The sequence below is a fragment of the Oncorhynchus gorbuscha genome, linkage group LG19 (genome assembly GCF_021184085.1).
Source record: "Oncorhynchus gorbuscha isolate QuinsamMale2020 ecotype Even-year linkage group LG19, OgorEven_v1.0, whole genome shotgun sequence".
Taxonomy (NCBI): Eukaryota; Metazoa; Chordata; class Actinopteri; order Salmoniformes; family Salmonidae; genus Oncorhynchus; species Oncorhynchus gorbuscha.
The window spans coordinates 16346170-16368529 of record NC_060191.1 but is presented as its reverse complement, the minus strand read 5'-3'; the positions used below and the strand labels follow the sequence as shown (position 1 = coordinate 16368529).

At 43.9% G+C, this 22360-nt stretch overlaps 1 protein-coding gene across 8 annotated transcripts in view; it reads right to left on the bottom strand.

The window, feature by feature from the left end:
* The window catches only part of LOC124004991 (protein cordon-bleu-like), a 76266-nt gene that overhangs the window by 39689 nt on the left and 14217 nt on the right, over nt 1–22360 (bottom strand). For all 8 annotated transcript variants that reach the window (XM_046313799.1, XM_046313796.1, XM_046313804.1 and 5 more), the window contains 2 exons: nt 3799–4014; nt 564–774 (listed from right to left, as the gene is read on the bottom strand). In XM_046313799.1, coding sequence (XP_046169755.1) covers nt 564–774; nt 3799–4014 — 427 coding nt within the window. The remainder of the gene's footprint in view (nt 1–563; nt 775–3798; nt 4015–22360) is intronic.

Below are 22360 nucleotides of genomic sequence, written 5' to 3'. Positions count from 1 at the left end.
AGGTAAGGCTCTCATGAAAAATTCACATGCTAGGTAGGTAGGTAGGTAGGAGACACTGGAGACAGAGAGAGAAGACACTCAATCAACCACTGAGAGCCGGTAATAATCCCACTGGTTTAGAGACTGGCTCTACAACACCTGCTGCCTACCTTAGCATGAGCCCTTTCGGGGTTTTGTGGCCTTTCCTGCTGCAACGATTTAGTGTCAAAAGGTAAAGAAGGGCGATCGCAATGGTTACATAGAGATTCATACATCACCTTTCCCAGGTGTCAAAGGTTAGGTTCAATGAATGCTGAAAACATCTTATTCAAAACAGTCAACGATACCCACCCGTGCACTACAACAACAACAAAAGGCCCAGACCAGAACAAACTCGTTTCCAATAACTTCATGAAGTGCTACATACATGTGCATTCATGGAAGACTAAACAGAGGAAAACTATGAATCAGGTTACAATAAAACACAGCTAATTGCTTATTCAATCAAATGCAGCTACATATCCTCAGTAACAATCAAACACACACACACCTCTATATCAGGGTCAGGATCAGTAGGTACTCACCTCTGGCACTTTAGGCGGAGGTTTCCGTACCACTTTGTCCTGCAACACTTTCTCCCTGATGCTTATGGCAACAACGTCCAGGGACCCCAGCAGGCTGTTGGGTTTGAAGGCTAGGGACAGGCCCTCGCTGGACAGCAGCTCCAGGGTGTGATATGCTGGGTTCAGGTGGTACCGGCTGCACAGATCCACCAACAGGTCCATGAGCGCTTTTCTGCACAGAGAGAGGCAAAAGCAACACAAGAAGCCAGGCTGAGTCACAGACAGGAAGCCAGGTGGAGGTAGAGTCATAGGTTCGTCAGAGTAGAGTAGAGCGGAGCGGGACAAAGTAGACCACGGTAAGTCCCTATTCCCTAGTTAGAGCACTTCTTTGACCAAGGACCACTACTTTTGACAAGACCGCTATGGGTTCTGGTCAAAAGTAGTGCACTATATAGGGAATAGGGTGCGTTTGGGATGTGACTTGACTGACAGATAGGGTTACCTCCTTTAGCTGTAATTACACAGGCAGGCACTCATGCCGCTCGGCTTACAACATTAGATAAGCCTGCAAATTGGTACATAAAAGGCTGATTTAATGATCTGAACTTAGTGACGTTTTAGAAAGTTAAATGAATTACAGATAGGAAATCTAGCCTTAGTCAATTGACAATAAATTACCCATCTGATCTACCTATAATATATGTATGCAGGGATGGAAATTAAGCTAGCCTGAGGCTAGTATTTTGCAGATGGGGCTAGTAGAAAATGTGCCAAACTAGCCCATCAGGCAAGTGACATTTTAGATTTCAAATATCAAATGTCACAAATTTGGCTAGAAAATGTAACCTGGGCTAGTAAAAATTGCAGTCTACTAGCCCGACTGGCCAGTGTCCCAAATCCTTCACTTGAGAATGTAGAATGTCTTAATAAATCCTGATACAATGTTCTGTTTTCGAGCATCATATGAACTGTCATGTAATACAGAACATCAACTGACGAGGTGTCAAAGGGTAACGGTCAACCCAGGACAGAGAGAAACTCAAGGATGCTTTCTACTGCCTGCTGGGAGAAGACCGCTCATATGACCAAACTGCTAAAGGGCTGCTCTGAACAACCAACACAAATACCAGGGCAAAGGTTGCTCATCACAAGTCTTACAACTGCATCATAATGCATTACACATTAGCTGTAGGATGGGGAGTTACGGTTCATTTGAAAATAACAATGTATTCATTTATACTACAACTTTCTTCTTAGAATAACATATCTAGCTAGCAAATGAGGCTTTGACAAGACACTGGAAACACAACACATTGATCTGTATTCCCTATCATAATGAAAACAGTGTGACAAGTGTGACAAAACCCTTACACACCATAATGGAGAGGGTGTTGTCTGACTGCTTCCTGCACACATGAACCAGGTGATTACAAGACATTTATGACACCTGGATGAAACTCCCATGGGCTTTATCATGCACTTAGACAGCAAAACTGATTTCCCATAAATCAAATGAGGGCTACACACACTTCATTTGGATTGTCCAGATTTTTCATCTGTAAATGCTCTACAGATAGTGTGACCATCTGTTGATAAGCAAATGTATGCTAAGGTTAGGGTTAGGTTAAGAATAAGGGTTAAGTTTAGGGTTAAGATAAGGTTTAAGGTCAGTGCTAGAGATGTGATTTGTGCTCAGTAAACATGTGAATCTATACTGAACAAAAATATAAATGCAACATGCAACAATTTAAAATATTTTACTGAGTTACAGTTCATATAAGGAAATTGATGTGGATCAGAAAAGCAGTCAGGTCAAGACCCTGGTGAGGATGAGGAGCACGCAGATGAGCTTCTCAGAGGCGCTTTCTAACAGTTTGTGCTGAAATTATTTGTTTGTGCAAACGAAAGGGGCTCCCGAGTGGCGCAGCGGTCTAAGGCTCTTCATCTCAGTGATAGAGGAGTCACTACAGACCCTGGTATGATTCCAGGCTGTATCACAACTGGCCGTGATTAGGAGTCTCATAGGGCGGCACACAATTGGCCCAGCGTTGTCCGGGTTAGGGTTTGGCCGGGGTAGGCCTTCATTGTAAATAAGATTTTGTTCTTAACTGACTTTCCTAGTTAAATAAAATAAATGAAACCCACAGTCTCATCAGCTGTCCGGGTGGCTCGTCACAGACCATCCCGCAGGTGAAAAAGCCGGATGTGGAGGGCCTGGACAGGCGTGGTTACATTTGGTCTGCGGTTGTGAGGCCGGTTGGACGTACTGTCAAATTCTCTAAAACGATATTGGAGGTGGCTTATGGTAGAGAAATAAACATTCTCTGGCAACAGCTCTGGTGGAAATTCCTGCAGTCAGTATGCCAATTGCACTCTCCCTCAAAGCTTGAGACACCTTTGGCATTGTATTGTGTGATAAGACTACACATTCTGGAGTGACCTTTTATTGTCCCCAGCATCAGCTTCTTCATATGCCACACCTGTCAGATGGATGGATTATCTTGGCAAAGGAGAAATGTTCAGTAACAGTAATGTAAACAAATTTGTGCATTAAATTTGAAAGTAATAAGCTTTTTGTTCGTATTAGAAATGTTAATTGTATTTCTTCTCATGAAACATGGGACCCACACTTTACATGTTGTGTTTATATTTTTGTTTAGTATAGATAGCTAGTTGAAATGTTACTGATAGTCTAAAGATGGACTATCCAAATGAAGTGTTACCCAAATTACTTGGCAAAGAGCATCACTCAGAGTAAAAGGCAATGGAAAAGACGGCCCCAAGTGAGAGAGATGACGACCACTGTATGAGCCTGATCCCAGATGTTTTTTCCGGTCTAGAGCAGTTTGCAAGACTTCAGACAGACCTGGGACCACTGTCCAATATTGGTTCACAAAAAAATTAACTTTTAGAAACTCTCACATGCCACTCATTAACAGCATTAACAGAGGCCCTTGTCTTGTTTTCTGCATGAGGGCTGGAGTCCTGGATGGCCTGGTCTGATTCACTCACTGCTCCAGCAGAAAGAGCGAGAGACCCTCATTAAGGCCAGAGCGGCTCTGGCAGGTCAGCTTCTCACATACTGATTCTGGGCCACTGAGGGAACCTTGAAAAGGCCTCTCTGATCAGATACCAAACAGGGCCACATCCACATACATAACAGAATCTGTGAATTGAGGGTCGAAGGGGTAATGTGTACGTGTGCATATGTGACGTGTGTGTGTGTGTGTTGGTGTGTGCGTGTGTTGCCTCTCACCTGCCGTCCACTGTGCTGCTGGTCTGGTAGCCTTGAGGCAGAGTGATATGGAGGTCTACGCTAGTCCTCATCATGTTCTCCTTGGTGTCCATCACCATGCTGCCCATACTGCCCTGCGCTGAGCCTCCCCCATCAGGCACAGCGTTACGGAAGATTCTCCTGGGGGCAGGCTCGGGGGCCGGGGGCGGAGGAGGGGCTCGGGACTTCATCCTCTTCCTGGGGGACAGACAGAGGTTAAACACTTCTTATGGCTGGGGGCAGTATTAAGTAGCTTGGATGAATAAGGTGCCCAGAGTAAACTGCCTGCTACTCAGGCCCAGTTGCTAATACACTGATCAAAAGAATAAAGGGAACACTAAAATAACACATCCTAGATCTGAATGAATGAAATATTCTTATTAAATACTTTTTTCTTTACATTGTTGAATGTGCTGACAACAAAATCACACAAAAATGATCAATGGAAATCAAATTTATCAACCCATGGAGGTCTGGATTTGGAGTCATACTCAAAATTAAAGTGGAAAACCACTCTACCGGCTGATCCAACTTTGATTTAATGTCCTTAAAACAAGTCAAAATGAGGCTCAGTAGTGTGTGTGGCCTCCACAGGCCTGTATGACCTCCCTACAACTCCTGGGCATGCTCCTGATGAGGTGGCGGATGGTCTCCTGAGGGATCTCCTCCCAGACCTGGACTAAAGCATCCACCAACTCCTGGACAGTCTGTGGTGCAACGTGGCGTTGGTGGATGGAGCGAGACATAATATCCCAGATGTGCTCAATTGGATTCAGGTCTGCTTTCTTCTTGCAGGCACTGCTGACACACTCCAGCCACATGAGGTCTAGCATTGTCTTGCATTAGGAGGAACACAGGGCCAACCGCACAAGCATATGGTCTCACAAGGGGTCTGAGGATCTCATCTCGGTACCTAATGGCAGTCAGGCTACCTCTGGCGAGCACATGGAGGGCTGTGCGGCCCCTCAAAGATATACCACCCCACACCATGACTGACCCACCGCCAAACCGGTCATGCTGGAGGATGTTGCAAGCAGCAGAACGTTCTCCACGGCGTCTCCAGACTATGTCACATGTGCTCAATGTGAACCTGCTTTCATCTGTGAAGAGCACAGGGTGCCAGTGGCGAATTTGTCAATCTTGGTGTTCTCTGGCAAATGCCAAACGTCCTGCACGGTTTTGGGCAGTAAGCACAACCCACACCTGTGGACGTCAGGCCCTCATACCACCCTCATTAAGTCTGTTTCTGACCATTTGAGCAGACACATGCACATTTGTGGCCTGCTGGAGGTCATTTTGCAGGGCTCTGGCAGTGCTCCTCATGCTCAAAGGCGGAGGTAGCGGTCCTGCTGCTGGGTTGTTGCCCTCCTACGGCCTCTTCCACGTGTCCTGATGTACTGGCCTGTCTCCTGGTAGCGCCTCCATGCTCTGGACACTACGCTGACACACAGCAAACCTTCTTTCCACAGCTCATATTGATGTGACGTCATGGATGAGCTGCACTACCTGAGCTAATTGTGTGGGTTGTAGACTCCGTCTCATGCTACCACTAGAGTGAAAGCACCGCCAGCATTCAAAAGTGACCAAAACATCAGCCAGGAAGCATAGGAACTGAGAAGTGGTCTGTGGTCACCACCTGCAGAACCACTCCTTTATTGGGGGTGTCTTGCTAATTGCCTATAATTTCCACCTGTTGTCTATTCCAATTCCACAACAGCATGTGAAATTTATTGTCAATCAGTGTTGCTTCCTAAGTGGGCAGTTTGATTTCACAGAAGTGTGATTGACTTGGAGTTACATTGTGTTGTTTAAGTGTTCCCTTTATTTTTTGAGCAGTGTATATGCATATTATTAGTAGCCTTGGATAGAAAACACTCTGAACTTTCTAAAACTGTTTGAATGATGTCTGTGAGTATAACAGAACTCATATGGCAGGCAAAAACCTGAGAAAAAAATCCAACCAGGAAGTGGGAAATCTGAGGTTTGTAGTTTTTCAAGTCATTGCCTATCGAATATACAGTGTCTATGGGGTCATATTGCACTTCCTAAGGCTTCACTAGATATCAACAGTCTTTAGAACCTTGTTTGATGCTTCTACTGTGAAGGAGGGGGGAATAAGAGCTGAATGAGTCAGAGGTCTGCCAGACTGACATGGGCTGATCATGCATGCTCACGTTTGACATGTTTCTACGAACTGCAATATGACTTTTTATCTGAACTTTCACCAGGACTTGCCAGCGCTCCATGTTTGGATTGTGTACGAAACGCGCAAACAAAAAGGAGGTATTTGGACATAGATTATGGACTTTATCGAACAAATCAAACATTTATTGTGGAACTGGGATTCCTGGGAGTGCATTCTGATGAAGATCATCAAAGGTAAGTGAATATTTATAATGCTATTTCTGACTTCCGTTGACTCCACAACATGGCGGATATCTGTATGGCTTGTTTTGTTGTCTGAGCGCTGTACTCAGATTATTGCATGGTGTGCTTTTTTGGTAACGCTTTTTTGAAATTTGACACAGCGGTTGCATTAAGGAGAACTTTATCTAAAGTTACATGCATAACACTTGTATCTTTATCAATGTTTATTATGAGTATTTCTGTAAATTGATGTGGCTCTCCGCAAAATCACAGGATGTTTTGGAAGCAAAACATTACTGAACGTAAAGCACCAATATAAACTGAGATTTTTCGATAAAAATATTAACTTTATCGAACAAAACATACACGTATTGTGAAGATCATCAAAGGTTAGTGATTCATTTTATCTCTATTTCTGCTTTTTGTGACTCCTCTCTTTGGCTGCAAAAATGGCTGTGTTTTTCTGTGACTAGGTGCAGACCTAACATAATCGTTTGTTGTGCTTTTGTCGAAAAGCCTTTTTGAAATCAGACACTGTGGTGGGATTGACAACAAGTTTATCTTTAAAATGGTGTAAAATACTTGTACGTTTGAGTAATTTTAATTATGAGATTTCTGTTGTTTTGAATTTGGAGCCCTGCACTTTCACTGCCTGTTGTCATATCAATCCCGTTAGCGGGATCTAAGCCATAAGAAGTTTTAAGGCATAAGGTTAGGGGTATGGCTAAGTTTTGGGTTAAGATTAGTTTTACAATCAGATATTTTAGAGCAAAATTGGCATTTGCAGATTGGCCTGATTGTGGCAACCTAGAGAAATTAATGTTGTTTTCTCCCAGAAAAGGCAGTCCGGTCGTCATGGTGAAATAGAATAGACAAGATTTCGCACTACTTTGCCGTTTTGTGCTGGGATAGGTGACAACAAACATAAGAGGCAACTTGAATGGCAAGTTGTCTTTCAGAGAGATTACTTAAAAGCAAGTCTGTCTCCATATATGTAAAGGTTGTTTATTGGTTGTCAGGGTCACAATGGTCCGTGTTGATGTGATGTTCCATTCAAATCTGACACCAAGGAATTTCCTTATCATGATTTGTTCATTATTATAAAAACTTAATGCAGTTATCTTGTTTTATAAATACTTTTAAAAAAGGTGCTCCACAAGCCTTTGGGTTTTTAACCCCTCCTGCGCACTCTTTTCATTTGCCCTTTTAAACTTTTAGCATATTGTTTTGTAGTTTCTTTTGTGAAAATAAATAGAACAATTATATAATACAGTACAGATATGTAACCATCTAAACACACAAGGATAAAGATAACCAGCATGCATTGCAATTCATCCAAACTCATGTCTGTCGCATTACAATGTTTTTCTATTGTCTGTCATTTTACTGTATAATGCTTCATGCTTCAATATATAAATTACAGTAGAGGCATAAAAAACCTTTTCAATGTTTCTTGAGCGCAGGCGGCACCGCTACACTGCACCAAAATACATGCCGCTAACTGCACTGATGGCAGGACTTTGAGAGAAGATGATGTAAATCATTAGTGGTCCTAACTTTCACTATACCTGACTATGTACAGTATTTGACACGTGTCAGAGGAACAAATTGTAGCTTTGTCTCAGCACACACCATTATCTTGACTATAATATACAGTTTACAATGATTCATGCTTTTTCCCTTATAGGTATGTTGAATAGCTACACACTTTCTCCCTACTGAGCAAACAATAGTATGAGATAAATCTGCACCACTCACGTCAAGTCAGTCCTTGGGCTTTTGATTAAGCGTTCTGTATATCAGTCCGTGTTTATGTTTATAAATCCTTCCCAAGGACTGGGGCTACAGGGAAAATGTCTCTTCTAGGAGCCTTGAAGACACCTTGTTCTTTGAAGGTGGAGAGTAGGCATGCATGTGAACATTCAACAAACCACTGTGCTTGGACTCTAACCTCACCTAAATTAATTATTAATAACTAAGTCCGGCATCCATACACCGCCACAGAGCAATTTAACCATTGAAATACAATTGTTCCAAACACTACAGAGAGGGCGATTCAATTAAAAGAACTTCTTGATCAAAACCAGTGTAGTGTGGTATACCAATATGAATGGGTCAGGTAGACACTGCACCTGTGTGTTTGAAATTGGGGCAACAACATGCACATCTCCGCTCAAGACAGATCTTAATGTGCCCTAGTCTCCAGCCCAGGACCCATTGAGTCAGCCAACACACACACACACACACACACACACACACACACACACACACACACACACACACACACACACACACACACACACACACACACACACACACACACACACACACACACACACACACACACACACACACACACACACACACACACACACAAATAACCTTTTGGGCAAAGAGAGAGTCTCCCAAAGAGAGAAGGAAACTCCGTTACTGAGCTGGGCGGTAAGTGCAGCTTCCTCAGTGATAATCAGTGACTGGGTTACAAATGGACCTTTCACAGAACCACTCAGTCCGCTCTCTCCACTTCATTGGCCAGTTATGAAAGGAATCAACCCAAGATATTTTTTTAACTGAACACAAAATCCAATGGAAACACATACAAGATTTTGTTGAACGACTGTGAGAAGGTGAAAATGTAATTATGTTCTCTTCCTTTGAAACTCATCTGTAAATCAAGGACAGTTTCATTTTCTCTTGAGCTCAGTGATATCACCAGCCAATTCTATATTAACCCTCAAAATAATTTAGCTAGCGTAACGTTACTGTATCTTAGCTAACAATTATAATAGGGTTGGCTATACTTTCAGGATTACAAGCTAGCTAGCTAGTCACCTTGGAGGTTTCTTGGATGATCTGATGAGAATCTGAGGATGATTTATAACTAACTTTCCACAGGGCACAAATGTCAATTCAGTGTCTATTCCATGTTGGTTCAACTTAATTTCATATCCTTAAGGTCCCTCAATCGAGTAATGAATTTCAAGCACAGACACAAATCACAAAGACAAGGTAGGTTTTTCAATGCCTAGCAAAGAAGGACACAGTTTGGTAGAGGTGTAAAACATTTTTTTTTAATGTAACATCCCTTTGAGCAAATAAATTAACTTTTTGTCCCGAATACAAAGCGTAATGCTTGGGGCAAATCAAACACGTCACTGAGTACCACTCTTCATATTTTCAAGCATGGTGGTGGCTGCATCATGTTATGGGTATGCTTGTCATTGGCAAGGAGTAGCCCAAATCTACACTGGAGTTGCATACCACGACAACATTATATGTAACCGAGTGACCCTGGTTACAGTTTTGACTTAAATCAGCTTGGAAATCTATAGCAAGACTTGATGATTGTTAGACAGCCATTTTCATCAGGCAATTTGAATAATGTTTTAAAGAATAATGGGCAAATATTGTACAGTCCAGATGTGCAAAGCTCTTAGAGACTTACCCAAAAAGACATACAGCTGTAATTATTGTAGGATTACATTGCAGTAGGGATTGTCAGAGATAGTGTAACTATGATATGGTCAACAACATCCCCCAACAGTACAGCACAGGGGACTACAGTAGGGAGTAGCCAGTGACTAACAAACCAGCTAGGTGTTGAGAGGAGTGGCCTACTACTGCTATAAACCTAACCTAGCTGTTTAGACCCAGTGGGAGTGTGTAAGCATCACAACAAGCCCCACAGCACAGGAACTGCAGTAGCTGTAGGGTATCTAGCTAACCAGTGAATAGATACTACTTCTATAACCTGGCAATTTGTTACCCTGGTGTTGTGTTAGACTGATTACAAGATTAGTCTCTGTGTGCATGGGACTGTTCACATTCCAAGGCCCAAATAAGGCTCTGCTCCCCTCTAGGCAACTATCCAGATATAATAAGTCAACCCCTCTGTGCTCTTTCTGCCACAGGCTCAAGTTCATATCAATAATGCTCTCTGTTGTATTGGACAACAATAAAGGAAGCAGTGAGTCAGTGGGAGATACAACTCACTGGCTAACTCTGCAAGGAAAGACTGATAAGAGCTTGTCCTGTATGAGGTTCATAAGTTATCCTGCCAAAATAATTCTGTAAATATAAATTTTCCTTCCTTCCCTGGGTCTTATTAAAATAGTGGAATATGTTAGTAGAGTTTGGGACTGTAGTGTATTAGAAGCAGGAGACCGTTTAGACCTGATGAAGAGAGACGCGCACAATGACGACCTGTCATTTTAGAAGTTGAAGGTAGGGGAAACACTAGCTGCATCCCAAATGGCACCCTAATCTTTACATGGTGCATCACTTTTGAGCAGAGCTCTATAGGCCCTGGACAATCTAAAGTAGTGCACTATAAAGTGGATAGTGTGCCATTTGGAACACCTGTCATGGCTCGTTCTATGCAACACAATGGGATTAGCCCCAAACAATGGGTGCACTATTCTCTAAAAAGTAGGAATTGTGAATTTAGGCATACTACGGAGTAATAAAACAAAAGTGACCCATTTCACTCCAACAGACATTTATTTTACTGACCATAATTAGCATATGAAATACCTGCATATTATTAGTAACTACATACTATACTACATATGAACTAGGATCCTATTGGAACATACTGCTATTTGTGTACTGTGTGTAAGATAAAGGAAAATCTTATTAATCTATTTCCTGACATTAGTGCTTTTCTTAGCATAAAATAATATGAAAGTTCTGATCAAAATATATACATTGAACATTTGATTTAAAAATGTATTAATAATAATATGAAGGGACAGAGGAGAATAAACAAGTAAATATCAGGAAATAAATTACTTCTTTGGGTAATTATGTAGTCCACCCCATTGTGCCTATTGTCTGCTAAAGCAGCTTGATCTGGTTTTAGAAATCTTTGGCCATCTCATTTGGGATATTTTAATTCCACAACAGACTAGCTATTGATTAAGGACTTAGGGAAAAACTGCCTTCATTTGGAAGGTGTCCAAGTGCTGAGAGAAAGAGAGACTGTCAGCACACATCAATGAGAGACTGGATTGCAACTTGCGTTCCCATAGACTTCCAGTAATTGAGACGATGATCTACATGTATTTAAAAACTCGGCAGAATCGCGGCAGAAATATATATAAAGTCTCCTGAGTGGCACAGCGGTCTAAGGCACTGCATCACAGTGCTTGAGGAGTCACTACAGACCTGGGTTCGATCCCAGGCTGTGTCGCAGCTGGCTGCGACCGGGAGACCGATGAGGCGGGGCACAACTGGCCCAGCATCGTCCGGGTTAGAGGAGGGTTTGGCCTGCCGGGATGTCCTTGTCCCACCGTGCTCTAGTGAATCCTGTGGCGGCACATTGGTGTGGCTAGCTTCTGGGTTAAGTGAGCAGTGTGTCAAGATGCAGTGCAGCTAGGCAGGGTTGTGTTTCGGAGGCCACATGGCTCTCGACCTTCGCCTCTACCGAGTCTATATGGGAATTAATGGGACAAGACTAACTACCAATTGGATAGCATGATAAAGGGCTAAAAAGTACAAAACATTTAACTAATATATACACACACACGTCAAAGGTTTGGACACACCTACTCAAAGGGTTTTTGTTTATTTGTACTATTTTCAACATTGTAGAATAATAGCGAAGCCATCAAAACCAAGTGAAGCTGGTTGAGAATGCCAAGAGTGTGCAAAGCTTCCATCAAGGCAAAGGGTGGTTACTTTGAAGAATCTCAATTATATTTTAATTTGTTTAACACTTTTTTGATTTCTACATCATTCCACATGTGTTATTCATAGTTGATGTGTTCACTATAATTCTACAATGTAGAAAATAGTAGAGATAAAGAAAACCCTGGAATAAGTAGGTGTGTCCAAACTTTTGACTGGTACTGTATAAGAAGATCGACGACATCCGATCCTCGTTTGCTAAGTCAAACAACACCGCTGGTTCTGCTCACACTGCCCTACCCTGTGCTCTGACCTCTTTCTCCCCTCTCTCTCCAGATGAAATCTCGCGTCTTGTGACGGCCGGCCGCCCAACAACCTGCCCGCTCGACCCTATCCCCTCCTCTCTTCTCCAGACCATTTCCGGAGACCTTCTCCTTACCTCACCTCGCTCATCAACTTATCCCTGACCGCTGGCTACGTCCCTTCCGTCTTCAAGAGAGCGAGAGTTGCACCCCTTCTGAAAAAACCTACACTCGATCCCTCCGATGTCAACAACTACAGACCAGTATCCCTTCTTTCTTTTCTCTCCAAAACTCTTGAACGTGCCGTCCTTGGTCAGCTCTCCCGCTATCTCTCTCAGAATGACCTTCTTGATCCAAATCAGTCAGGTTTCAAGACTAGTCATTCAACTGAGACTGCTCTTCTCTGTATCACGGAGGCGCTCCGCACCGCTAGAACTCTCTCTCCTCTGCTCTCATCCTTCTAACCTATCGGCTGCCTTCGATACTGTGAACCATCAGATCCTCCTCTCCACCCTCTCCGAGTTGGGCATCTCCGGCGCGGCCCACGCTTGGTTGCGTCCTACCTGACAGGTCGCTCCTACCAGGTGGCGTGGCGAGAATCTGTCTCCTCACCACGCGCTCTCACCACTGGTGTCCCCCAGGGCTCTGTTCTAGGCCCTCTCCTATTCTCGCTATACACCAAGTCACTTGGCTCTGTCATAACCTCACATGGTCTCTCCTATCATTGCTATGCAGACGACACACAATTAATCTTCTCCTTTCCCCCTTCTGATGACCAGGTGGCGAATCGCATCTCTGCATGTCTGGCAGACATATCAGTGTGGATGACGGATCACCACCTCATGCTGAACTTCGGCAAGACGGAGCTGCTCTTCCTCCCGGGGAAGGACTGCCCGTTCCATGATCTCGCCATCACGGTTGACAACTCCATTGTGTCCTCCTCCCAGAGCGCTAAGAACCTTGGCGTGATCCTGGACAACAAACTGTCGTTCTCAACTAACATCAAGGCGGTGGCCCGTTCCTGTAGGTTCATGCTCTACAACATCCGCAGAGTACGACCCTGCCTCACACAGGAAGCGGCGCAGGTCCTAATCCAGGCACTTGTCATCTCCCGTCTGGATTACTGCAACTCGCTGTTGGCTGGGCTCCCTGCCTGTGCCATTAAACCCCTACAACTCATCCAGAACGCCGCAGCCCGACTAGTGTTCAACCTTCCCAAGTTCTCTCACGTCACCCCGCTCCTCCGCTCTCTCCACTGGCTTCCAGTTGAAGCTCGCATCCGCTACAAGACCATGGTGCTTGCCTACGGAGCTGTGAGGGGAACGGCACCTCAGTACCTCCAGGCTCTGATCAGGCCCTACACCCAAATAAGGGCACTGCGTTCATCCACCTCTGGCCTGCTCGCCTCCCTACCACTGAGGAAGTACAGTTCCCGCTCAGCTCAGTCAAAACTGTTCGCTGCTCTGGCTCCCCAATGGTGGAACAAACTCCCTCATGACGCCAGGACAGCGGAGTCAATCACCACCTTCCGGAGACACCTGAAACCCCACCTCTTTAAGGAATACCTAGGATAGGATAAAGTAATCCTTCTCACCCCCTCCCCCCTTAAAATATTTAGATGCACTATTGTAAAGTGGTTGTTCCACTGGATGTCATAAGGTGAATGCACCAATTTGTAAGTCGCTCTGGATAAGAGCGTCTGCTAAATGACTTAAATGTAAATGTACTGTATATTAAATTACTTCATATTTTTTGCAGCGGTTGCAACAATTTAGAGTCACCTCTGCTAAAATAATATAGGGAAAACACTACCTTAAGAAGCTCTTTAACCCTTCCACACGTTAGAACCAATGCTATTCTTGTCGGTTGTCACTTGAGTTTCCCCCTTATTGAGCAGAGGACAGACAGTGAATACCCTCAGCCACTCCACAGAGCAACAATGGCAGCATGCTCTCTGGGAGCCATGGTGTTCTCATAGCAACCTATATTTATACCACTAGGAGAGAGAGACTTGCTCTCTATTTGGTGGCAGCTGGGTATTTATGACATATGCTGCAAAAAGTGAATGACCCACATGCATCTAGGAGACATTTGAGCTCCACAAAGGCATTTGTTTGCAGTTGCTAAGAGCAGGCAGCTTCCTAATTCAGCATATGCCCCCACTCTCAAATTACAAACTTCGAAGGGTAGACTAAAGCCCACCCTGTTTTATTGCTGAGATGGCAAGGACTTCATTGGCTTTCTGATGATAACAACATGGCCAGTGAATTCTCTGAAGTGTCCATTTAAAACTCTATTTGGCTCTACTACAATACAATACACAGTTCTCTGAGAACAGTAACACGGAAAACACCAACAGGTAGCCTAAAGTCACATCTGTATAATATGTACCAAGAAGTAGATGATGGTTGTATTAGTTTTAAAATGAAAACATAAGCCAATTACTATTTTCATATAAACTCTCACTGTCAACTGCATTTATTTTCAGCAAACTTAACATGTGTAAATATTTGTATGAACATAGGGTTCAACAAATGAGACATAAACTGAACAAGTTCCACAGACATGTGACTAACAGACATGTAATAATGTGTCCCTGAACAAAGGGGGGGTCAAAATCAAAAAGGAACAGTCAGTATCTGGTGTGGCCACCAGCTGCATTAAGTACTGCAGTGCATCTCCTCCTCATGGACTGCACCAGATTTGCCAGTTCTTGCTGTGAGATGTTACCCCACTCTACCACCATGGCACCTGCAAGTTCCCGGACAATTCTGGGGGGAAAGGCCTTAGCCCTCACCCTCTGCTCCAACAGGTCCTAGACGTGCTCAATGGGATTGAGATCGGGGCTCTTCGCTGGCCATGGCAGAACACTGATATTCCTGTCTTGCAGGAGATTACGCACATAATAAGTAGTATGGCTAGTGGATTTGTCATGCTGGAGGGTCATGTCAGAATGAGCCTGCAGGAAATGTACCACATGAGGGAGGAGGATGTCTTCCCTGTAACGCACAGCGTTGAGATTGCCTGCAATGACAACAAGCTCAGTCCGATGATGCTGTGATACACCGCCCCAGACCATGACGGACCCTCCACCTCCAAATCGATCCCGCTCCAGAGTACAGGCCTCGGTATAACGCTCATTCCATCGACGATAAAAGTGAATCTGACCATCACCCCCGGTGAGACAAAACTGTGACTCGTCAGTGAAGAGCACTTTTTGCAAGTCCTGTCTGGTCCAGCGATGGTGGGTTTGTGCCCATAGGCGACGTTGCCGGTGATGTCTGGTGAGGACCTGCCTTACAACAGGCCTAAAAGCCCTCAGTCCAGCCTCTCTCAGACTATTGCGGACAGTCTGAGCACTGATGGAGGGATGTGCGTTCCTGGTCTAACTCGGGCAGTTGTAGCGCCGTCTTAGGCGTCTCACAGTACGGACATTGCAATTTACTGCCCACATTTGCAGTCCTCATGCCTCCTTGCAGCATGCCTAAGGCATGTTCACACAGATGAGCAGGGACCATGGGCATCTTTCTTTTGGTGTTTTTCAGAGCCAGTAGAAAGGCCTCTTTAGTGTTTTCATAACTGTGACCTTAATTGCCTACCATCTGTAAGCTGTTAGTCTCTTAGCAACCGTTCCACAGGTGCATGTTCATTAGTTATTTATAGTTCATTGAGCATGGGAAAGTGTTTAAACCCTTTACAATGAAGATCTGTGAAGTTATTTGGATTTTTACGAATTATCTTTGAAAGACAGGGTCCTGAAATAGGGACATTTCATTTTTTGCTAAGTTTATTTGCCTTGCGGTTTTCATTATGTTTAGGTCATGGTTCGTGGTGTCTCCAAAGTTTTTTGGGGTGTATTATTTTTGTTGCGTATAGATTTAAAACATGTCCCCTTTAGGACAATGATAGCTGGTGAGTCACTATGAAGGGTAATGTGGGTGTTTCAGTTGTAGAATATGTAGAGGGTGTAACAGGGTATATTCCGTTGCAGTCCAGAGTACTCCAACATCAGACACTTCTTGCCCTGCCCCCCCCCACCACAGCCTCTTCCCAAATGCCATGCTCTATCATTACACACCCACACACCATGCTCAGAATACTCCGGCTCTGCTAGCCTTGGACTGTTCCAAAGCTGCTGGTTCTGGGAGGGACAGGACTATACTGACTGTAACCACATCTCTGGGGGAACAAGTGAACTCAGCTCCTCTTGCTCTAACACAGGTGCCTTCTGGGATCAATTACTCATTGGCAGTAAGAGAGAGATACATGAATAAGAGAAGAGCATCTCTGGGCTACCGTTCTCTCTGACATCCACCTAAGGGAGAGGCAGAGGCAACACTTGTCGTACTGTAACAAAATCAGACACCACCCCTCTTCCCTTCACAGCAGTCAGAGACATGTAAGCTAGGTGCCTAGGCCTGGTCATCTGCTCCTGACTGGTTGGTGATTAGGGCTGCCTGGTCTATGTATGACAGGTGGTGAGACATCGCATAAGTAATTACAGCCACAGGAAAAAACAGCCAGCATATTCACTTCAACTAAACACTCTTAGAAAACAGGGTTCTTTGGCTGTTTTTTGGTTCCAGGTAGGATCCTTTGGGTTCCATGTAGAACCCTCTGTGGGTAGGGTTTTACATGGAACCCAAAAGGGTTCAAACCCGGAACCAAAAAGGGTTCTTCAAAGGGTTCTCCTATGGGGACAGCCGAAGAGCCCTTTTAGGTGCTATATAACACCGTTTGTGTGTATGCATGCAGCCTACCTAGCGAACAAATAATGATAAAGCATTCTCACTTCAAAGTACCTCAGGAATGTCTTAATGCAACTATTAAATAGAGCAAACACCACAGAGCACCAGCAGTGTTCTGAAGTCATTTCAGAAGTAGGCTATTGACACAACAAATACATACAACTGTAGTTTACTGATAAGACACATGGCTGAGTGGACCAAACAAAGCCTCTGAAGCCAGATGGTGCAGTGCTGAGTTAATAGGGTCATTTCTTTTGCATCCCATATTACTGCAGATACATCTGTGTCCCAAAGGGCACCCTATTTCTATATAGTGCACAACTTTTGACCAGGATCCATAGGGCTTTGATCAAAAGTAGGGCACTATGTAGAGAATAGGTTGCCATTTGGGAAGCAGACTAAGTCTCTGCTCTAATCCACTGATCGCTTCAGACCATGGTCTTAGACTAACAACTCTCACTTAGCCATGACCCATGTCATGAGAAGACTTGTCCCCTTCAATAGAGACCGTGTTCCACGTGTATCTGGACAGGATTCAGTCTCTCTCAATCCCAGACAGAACCTAATCTTCGAGGATTGCACATGCCAGTGCAAACAAGAGAAGCCTATACTGTATAGCCTACCCTATACACCAGATCTGCATCCCTACAGTATATAGTGCACTACTTTTAACCAGAGCCCTATGGGCCATGGCCAAAAGTAGTGCACTATATAGGGAATAGTGTACCATCATTTGAGATGCAGACCAGGATTATACTGTATAACCTGGCCCTCTAGACCAGCTGCTGTGTGTGTGAAACCATCCCTGGTGGAGGGTAATATCCCACAGGACAGGGAGTAGAGCACTGAGCAGTGGGGACTGGGGAGGGAGGGCACAGAACAGCAGGAAATAACAATTAGTTCGTTCCATACTCCCTAAGCAACTCCCTCAATTAACAAAGCTCTGCTGCAGGGAAGGACTCAGAGAAACACATATTATACCACTCCTCTTTTAGCCATAGACACTTCCAGTAACAGAATGAGACTAACATATGATTATGGTATTTGTTAAATAAGGGGAGGCTACTGCAGTAAAGGTGTGAAGGGGGAAATAGCTGTAAACAGTGGCAAACTAGTGTCCGTACTAGCATCACCGTATGATAACCTAAAGCATCACTAGAACCAACAGCTGCTCTTCCTCTTACTCAGACTCTGCCATCCACCGTGTCAAATCAAATCCAATTTTATTTGTCACATACACATGGTTAGCAGATGTTAATGTGAGTGTAGCGAAATGCTTGTGCTTCTAGTTCCGACAATGCAGTAATAACCAACAAGTAATCTAACTAACAATTCCAAAACTACTGTCTTATACACAGTGTAAGGGGATAAAGAATATGTACATAAGGATATATGAATGAGTGATGGTACAGGGCAGCATACGGTAGATGGTATCGAGTACAGTATATACATATGAGATGAGTATGTAGACAAAGTAAACCAAGTGGCATAGTTAAAGTGGCTAGTGATACATGTATTACATAAGGATGCAGTCGATGATATAGAGTACAGTATATACATATGCATATGAGATGAATAATGTAGGGTAAGTAACATTATATAAGGTAGCATTGTTTAAAGTGGCTAGTGATATATTTACATCATTTCCCATCAATTCCCATTATTAAAGTGGCTGGAGTTGGGTCAGTGTCAATGTCAGTGTGTTGGCAACAGCCACTCAATGTTAGTGGTGGTTGTTTAATAGTCTGATGGCCTTGAGATAGAAGCTGTTTTTTAGTCTCTCGGTCCCAGCTTTGATGCACCTGTACTGACTTCGCCTTCTGGATGATAACGGGGTGAACAGGCAGTGGCTCGGGTGGTTGATGTCCTTGATGATCTTTATGGCCTTCCTGTAACATCGGGTGGTGTAGGTGTCCTGGAGGGCAGGTAGTTTGCCCCCGGTGATGCGTTGTGCAGACCTCACTACCCTCTGGAGAGCCTTACGGTTGAGGGCAGAGCAGTTGCCGTACCAGGCAGTGATACAGCCCACCAGGATGCTCTCGATTGTGCATCTGTAGAAGTTTGTGAGTGCTTTTGGTGACAAGCCGAATTTCTTCAGCCTCCTGAGGTTGAAGAGGCGCTGCTGCGCCTTCTTCACGACGCTGTCTGTGTGAGTGGACCAATTCAGTTTGTCTGTGATGTGTATGCCGAGGAACTTAAAACTTGCTACCCTCTCCACTACTGTTCCATAGATGTGGATAGGGGGGTGTTCCCTCTGCTGTTTCCTGAAGTCCACAATCATCTCCTTAGTTTTGTTGACGTTGAGTGTGAGGTTATTTTCCTCCCTCTTTGCCATGCAAATTAACTGAATCCCCAAAATATGTTTCCACTGCATTTCAGCCCTGCCACAAAAGGACCAGATGACATCATGTCAGTGATTCTCTCATTAACACAGGTATTGAGTATTGAAGAGGACAAGGCTGGAGATCACTCGGTCATGCTGATTGAGTTTGAATAACAGACTGGAAGCTTCAAAAGGAGGGTGGTACTTGGAATCATTGTTCTTCCTCTGTCAACCATGGTTACCTGCAAGGAAACACGTTCGCCATCATTGCTATGCACAAAAAGGGCTTCACAGGCAAGGATATTGCTGCCAGTAAGATTGCACCTAAATCAACCACTTATCGGATCATCAAGAACTTCAAGGAGAGCGGTTCAATTGTTGTGAAGAAGGCTTCAGGGAGGCCAAGAATGTCCAGCAAGTGCCACGACAGTCTCCTAAAGTTGATTCAGCTGTGGGATCGGGGCACCACCAGTACAGACCTTGCTCAGGAATGGCAGCAGGCAGGTGTGAGTGCATCTGCACACACAGTGAGGCGAAGACTTTGAGGAAGGCCTGGTGTCAAGAAGCACAGCAAAGAAGCCACTTCTCTCCAGGAAAAACACCAGGGACAGACTGATATTCTGCAAAAAGTACAGGGATTGGACTGCTGAGGACTGGGGTAAAGTCATTTTCTCTGATGAATCCCCTTTCCGATTGTTTGGGGCATCCGGAAAAAAAGCCTGTCCGGAGAAGACAAGTTGAGCACTACCATCAGTCCTGTGTCATGCCAACAGTAAAGCATCCTGAGACCATTCATGTGTGGGGTTGCTTCTCAGCCAAGGGAGTGGGCTCACTCACAATGTTGCCTAAGAACACAGCCATGAATAAAGAACGAGTGCAACTTCTCCCAACCATCCAGGAACAGTTTGGTGATGAACAATGCCTTTTCCAGCATGATGGAGCACGTTGCCATAAGGCAAAAGTGATAACTAAGTGGCTCAGGGAACAAAACATTGATATTTTAGGCCCAAGGCCAGGAAACTCCCCAGACCTTAATCTCAATGAGAACTTGTGGTCAATCCTCAAGAGGCGGGTGAACAAACAAAAACCCACAAACTCCAAGCATTGATTATGCAAGAATGGGCTGCCATCAGTCAGGATGTGGCCCAGAAGTTAATTGACAGCATGCCAGGATGGATTGCAGGGGTCTTGAAAAAGAAGGGTCAACACTGCAAATATTGACTCTTTGCATCAACTTCATGTAATTGTAAATAAAAGCCTTTGACACATATGAAATGCTTGTAATTATACTTCACTATTCCATAGTAACATCTGACAAAAATATCTAAAGACACTGACGCAAGCAAACTTTGTGGAAATGAATGCGTCATTCTAAAAACTTTTGACCACGACACAGATCACTCTTCACCACAAACCCACCTACCACACAATCCTCAGACTACACAGTCTGACGGTGGCCTAAAATAGGTCCTGTAGCTTAGTGCTCAACTTGTGTTGAAACAGCCCCTCATGGCCACCATTCACCAGAGCACACTGCAACTAGTCAGCAGACTGCTGTAGAGTAATGACTCAATTAAAAAATGTTGCCCTCTTGACTACAATAACCTACATAACATTTAAAAGCAATCAATTCCCTAAATTGGTATACGTGTGTGTGTACATGATTATGATGTAACCTACCAATAAGTTGAAACATATTCTCTTCAAAACTGTGTAAACAAGTCGTAACTATGTAAACAATAGTGAAAATAGATCGGTCAGGTCCCAACACAGCATGTGCACTGAAGAGTCCATGGAAGTAATTCATCTGCTATGTGTGGTGGCAGTCAGAACTATTTATAAAGACTAGTGCCAGGCAGTCAGAACTATTTATAAAGACTAGTGGCAGGCAGTCAGAGAACTATGTATGAAGACTAGTGCCAGGCAGTCAGAACTATTTATAAAGACTAGTGGCAGGCAGTCAGAGAACTATGTATGAAGACTAGTGGCAGGCAGTCAGAGAACTATGTATGAAGACTAGTGCCAGGCAGTCAGAGAACTATGTATGAAGACTAGTGCCAGGCAGTCAGAGAACTATGTATGAAGACTAGTGGCAGGCAGTCAGAGAACTATTTATAAAGACTAGTGCCAGGCAGTCAGAGAACTATGTATGAAGACTAGTGCCAGGCAGTCAGAGAACTATGTATGAAGACTAGTGCCAGGCAGTCAGAGAACTATTTATAAAGACTAGTGCCAGGCAGTCAGAGAACTATTTATAAAGACTAGTGCCAGGCAGTCAGAGAACTATTTATGAAGACTAGTGCCAGGCAGTCAGAGAACTATTTATAAAGACTAGTGCCAGGCAGTCAGAGAACTATGTATGAAGACTAGTGCCAGGCAGTCAGAGAACTATTTATAAAGACTAGTGCCAGGCAGTCAGAGAACTATTTATAAAGACTAGTGCCAGGCAGTCAGAGAACTATTTATGAAGACTAGTGCCAGGCAGTCAGAGAACTATTTATAAAGACTAGTGCCAGGCAGTCAGAGAACTATTTATGAGGACTAGTGCCAGGCAGTCAGATAACTATTTATAAAGACTAGTGCCAGGCAGTCAGAGAACTATTTATGAAGACTAGTGCCCGGCAGTCAGAGAACTATTTATAAAGACTAGTGCCAGGCAGTCAGAGAACTATTTATAAAGACTAGTGCAAGGCAGTCAGGTCATTTTAAACCCGATGGCCAGTAAAACAGGAATAGTTATTTCCAGCCATATACCACCGCCAACAATACATCACTTCTCTGTCATCTTGCAAAAAGCTTAAAATGATCTTCTCTTGAAAAACAAATAGAAATGACTGTCCTCAATCCATTTCAATAGAAATGTCAAGGTTATAGTTTCAGGGATACAGTATAAATGAGCCAGTACGCTACAGCAGGAAAATAACCCCGCAGCAACAGGAAATGTGAATTATTATGTGGATTATAATGAATTAACATTTTTTGTAGGAGTTGACACACATTTCGTAAGGGAAAATCAAGTCTGACATTTCAAAGAGGAAATTACAAACTTGAGAAGACTTAAAACCTCAAAGAAACAAAAATGTTTTAAATGTCCCCCTGCAACAGGGTGATCAAATTAAGATCCTACATCTGTACACACAAATGTAAGTAAGTAAGGGAAATGAGGGTGGGGCAGG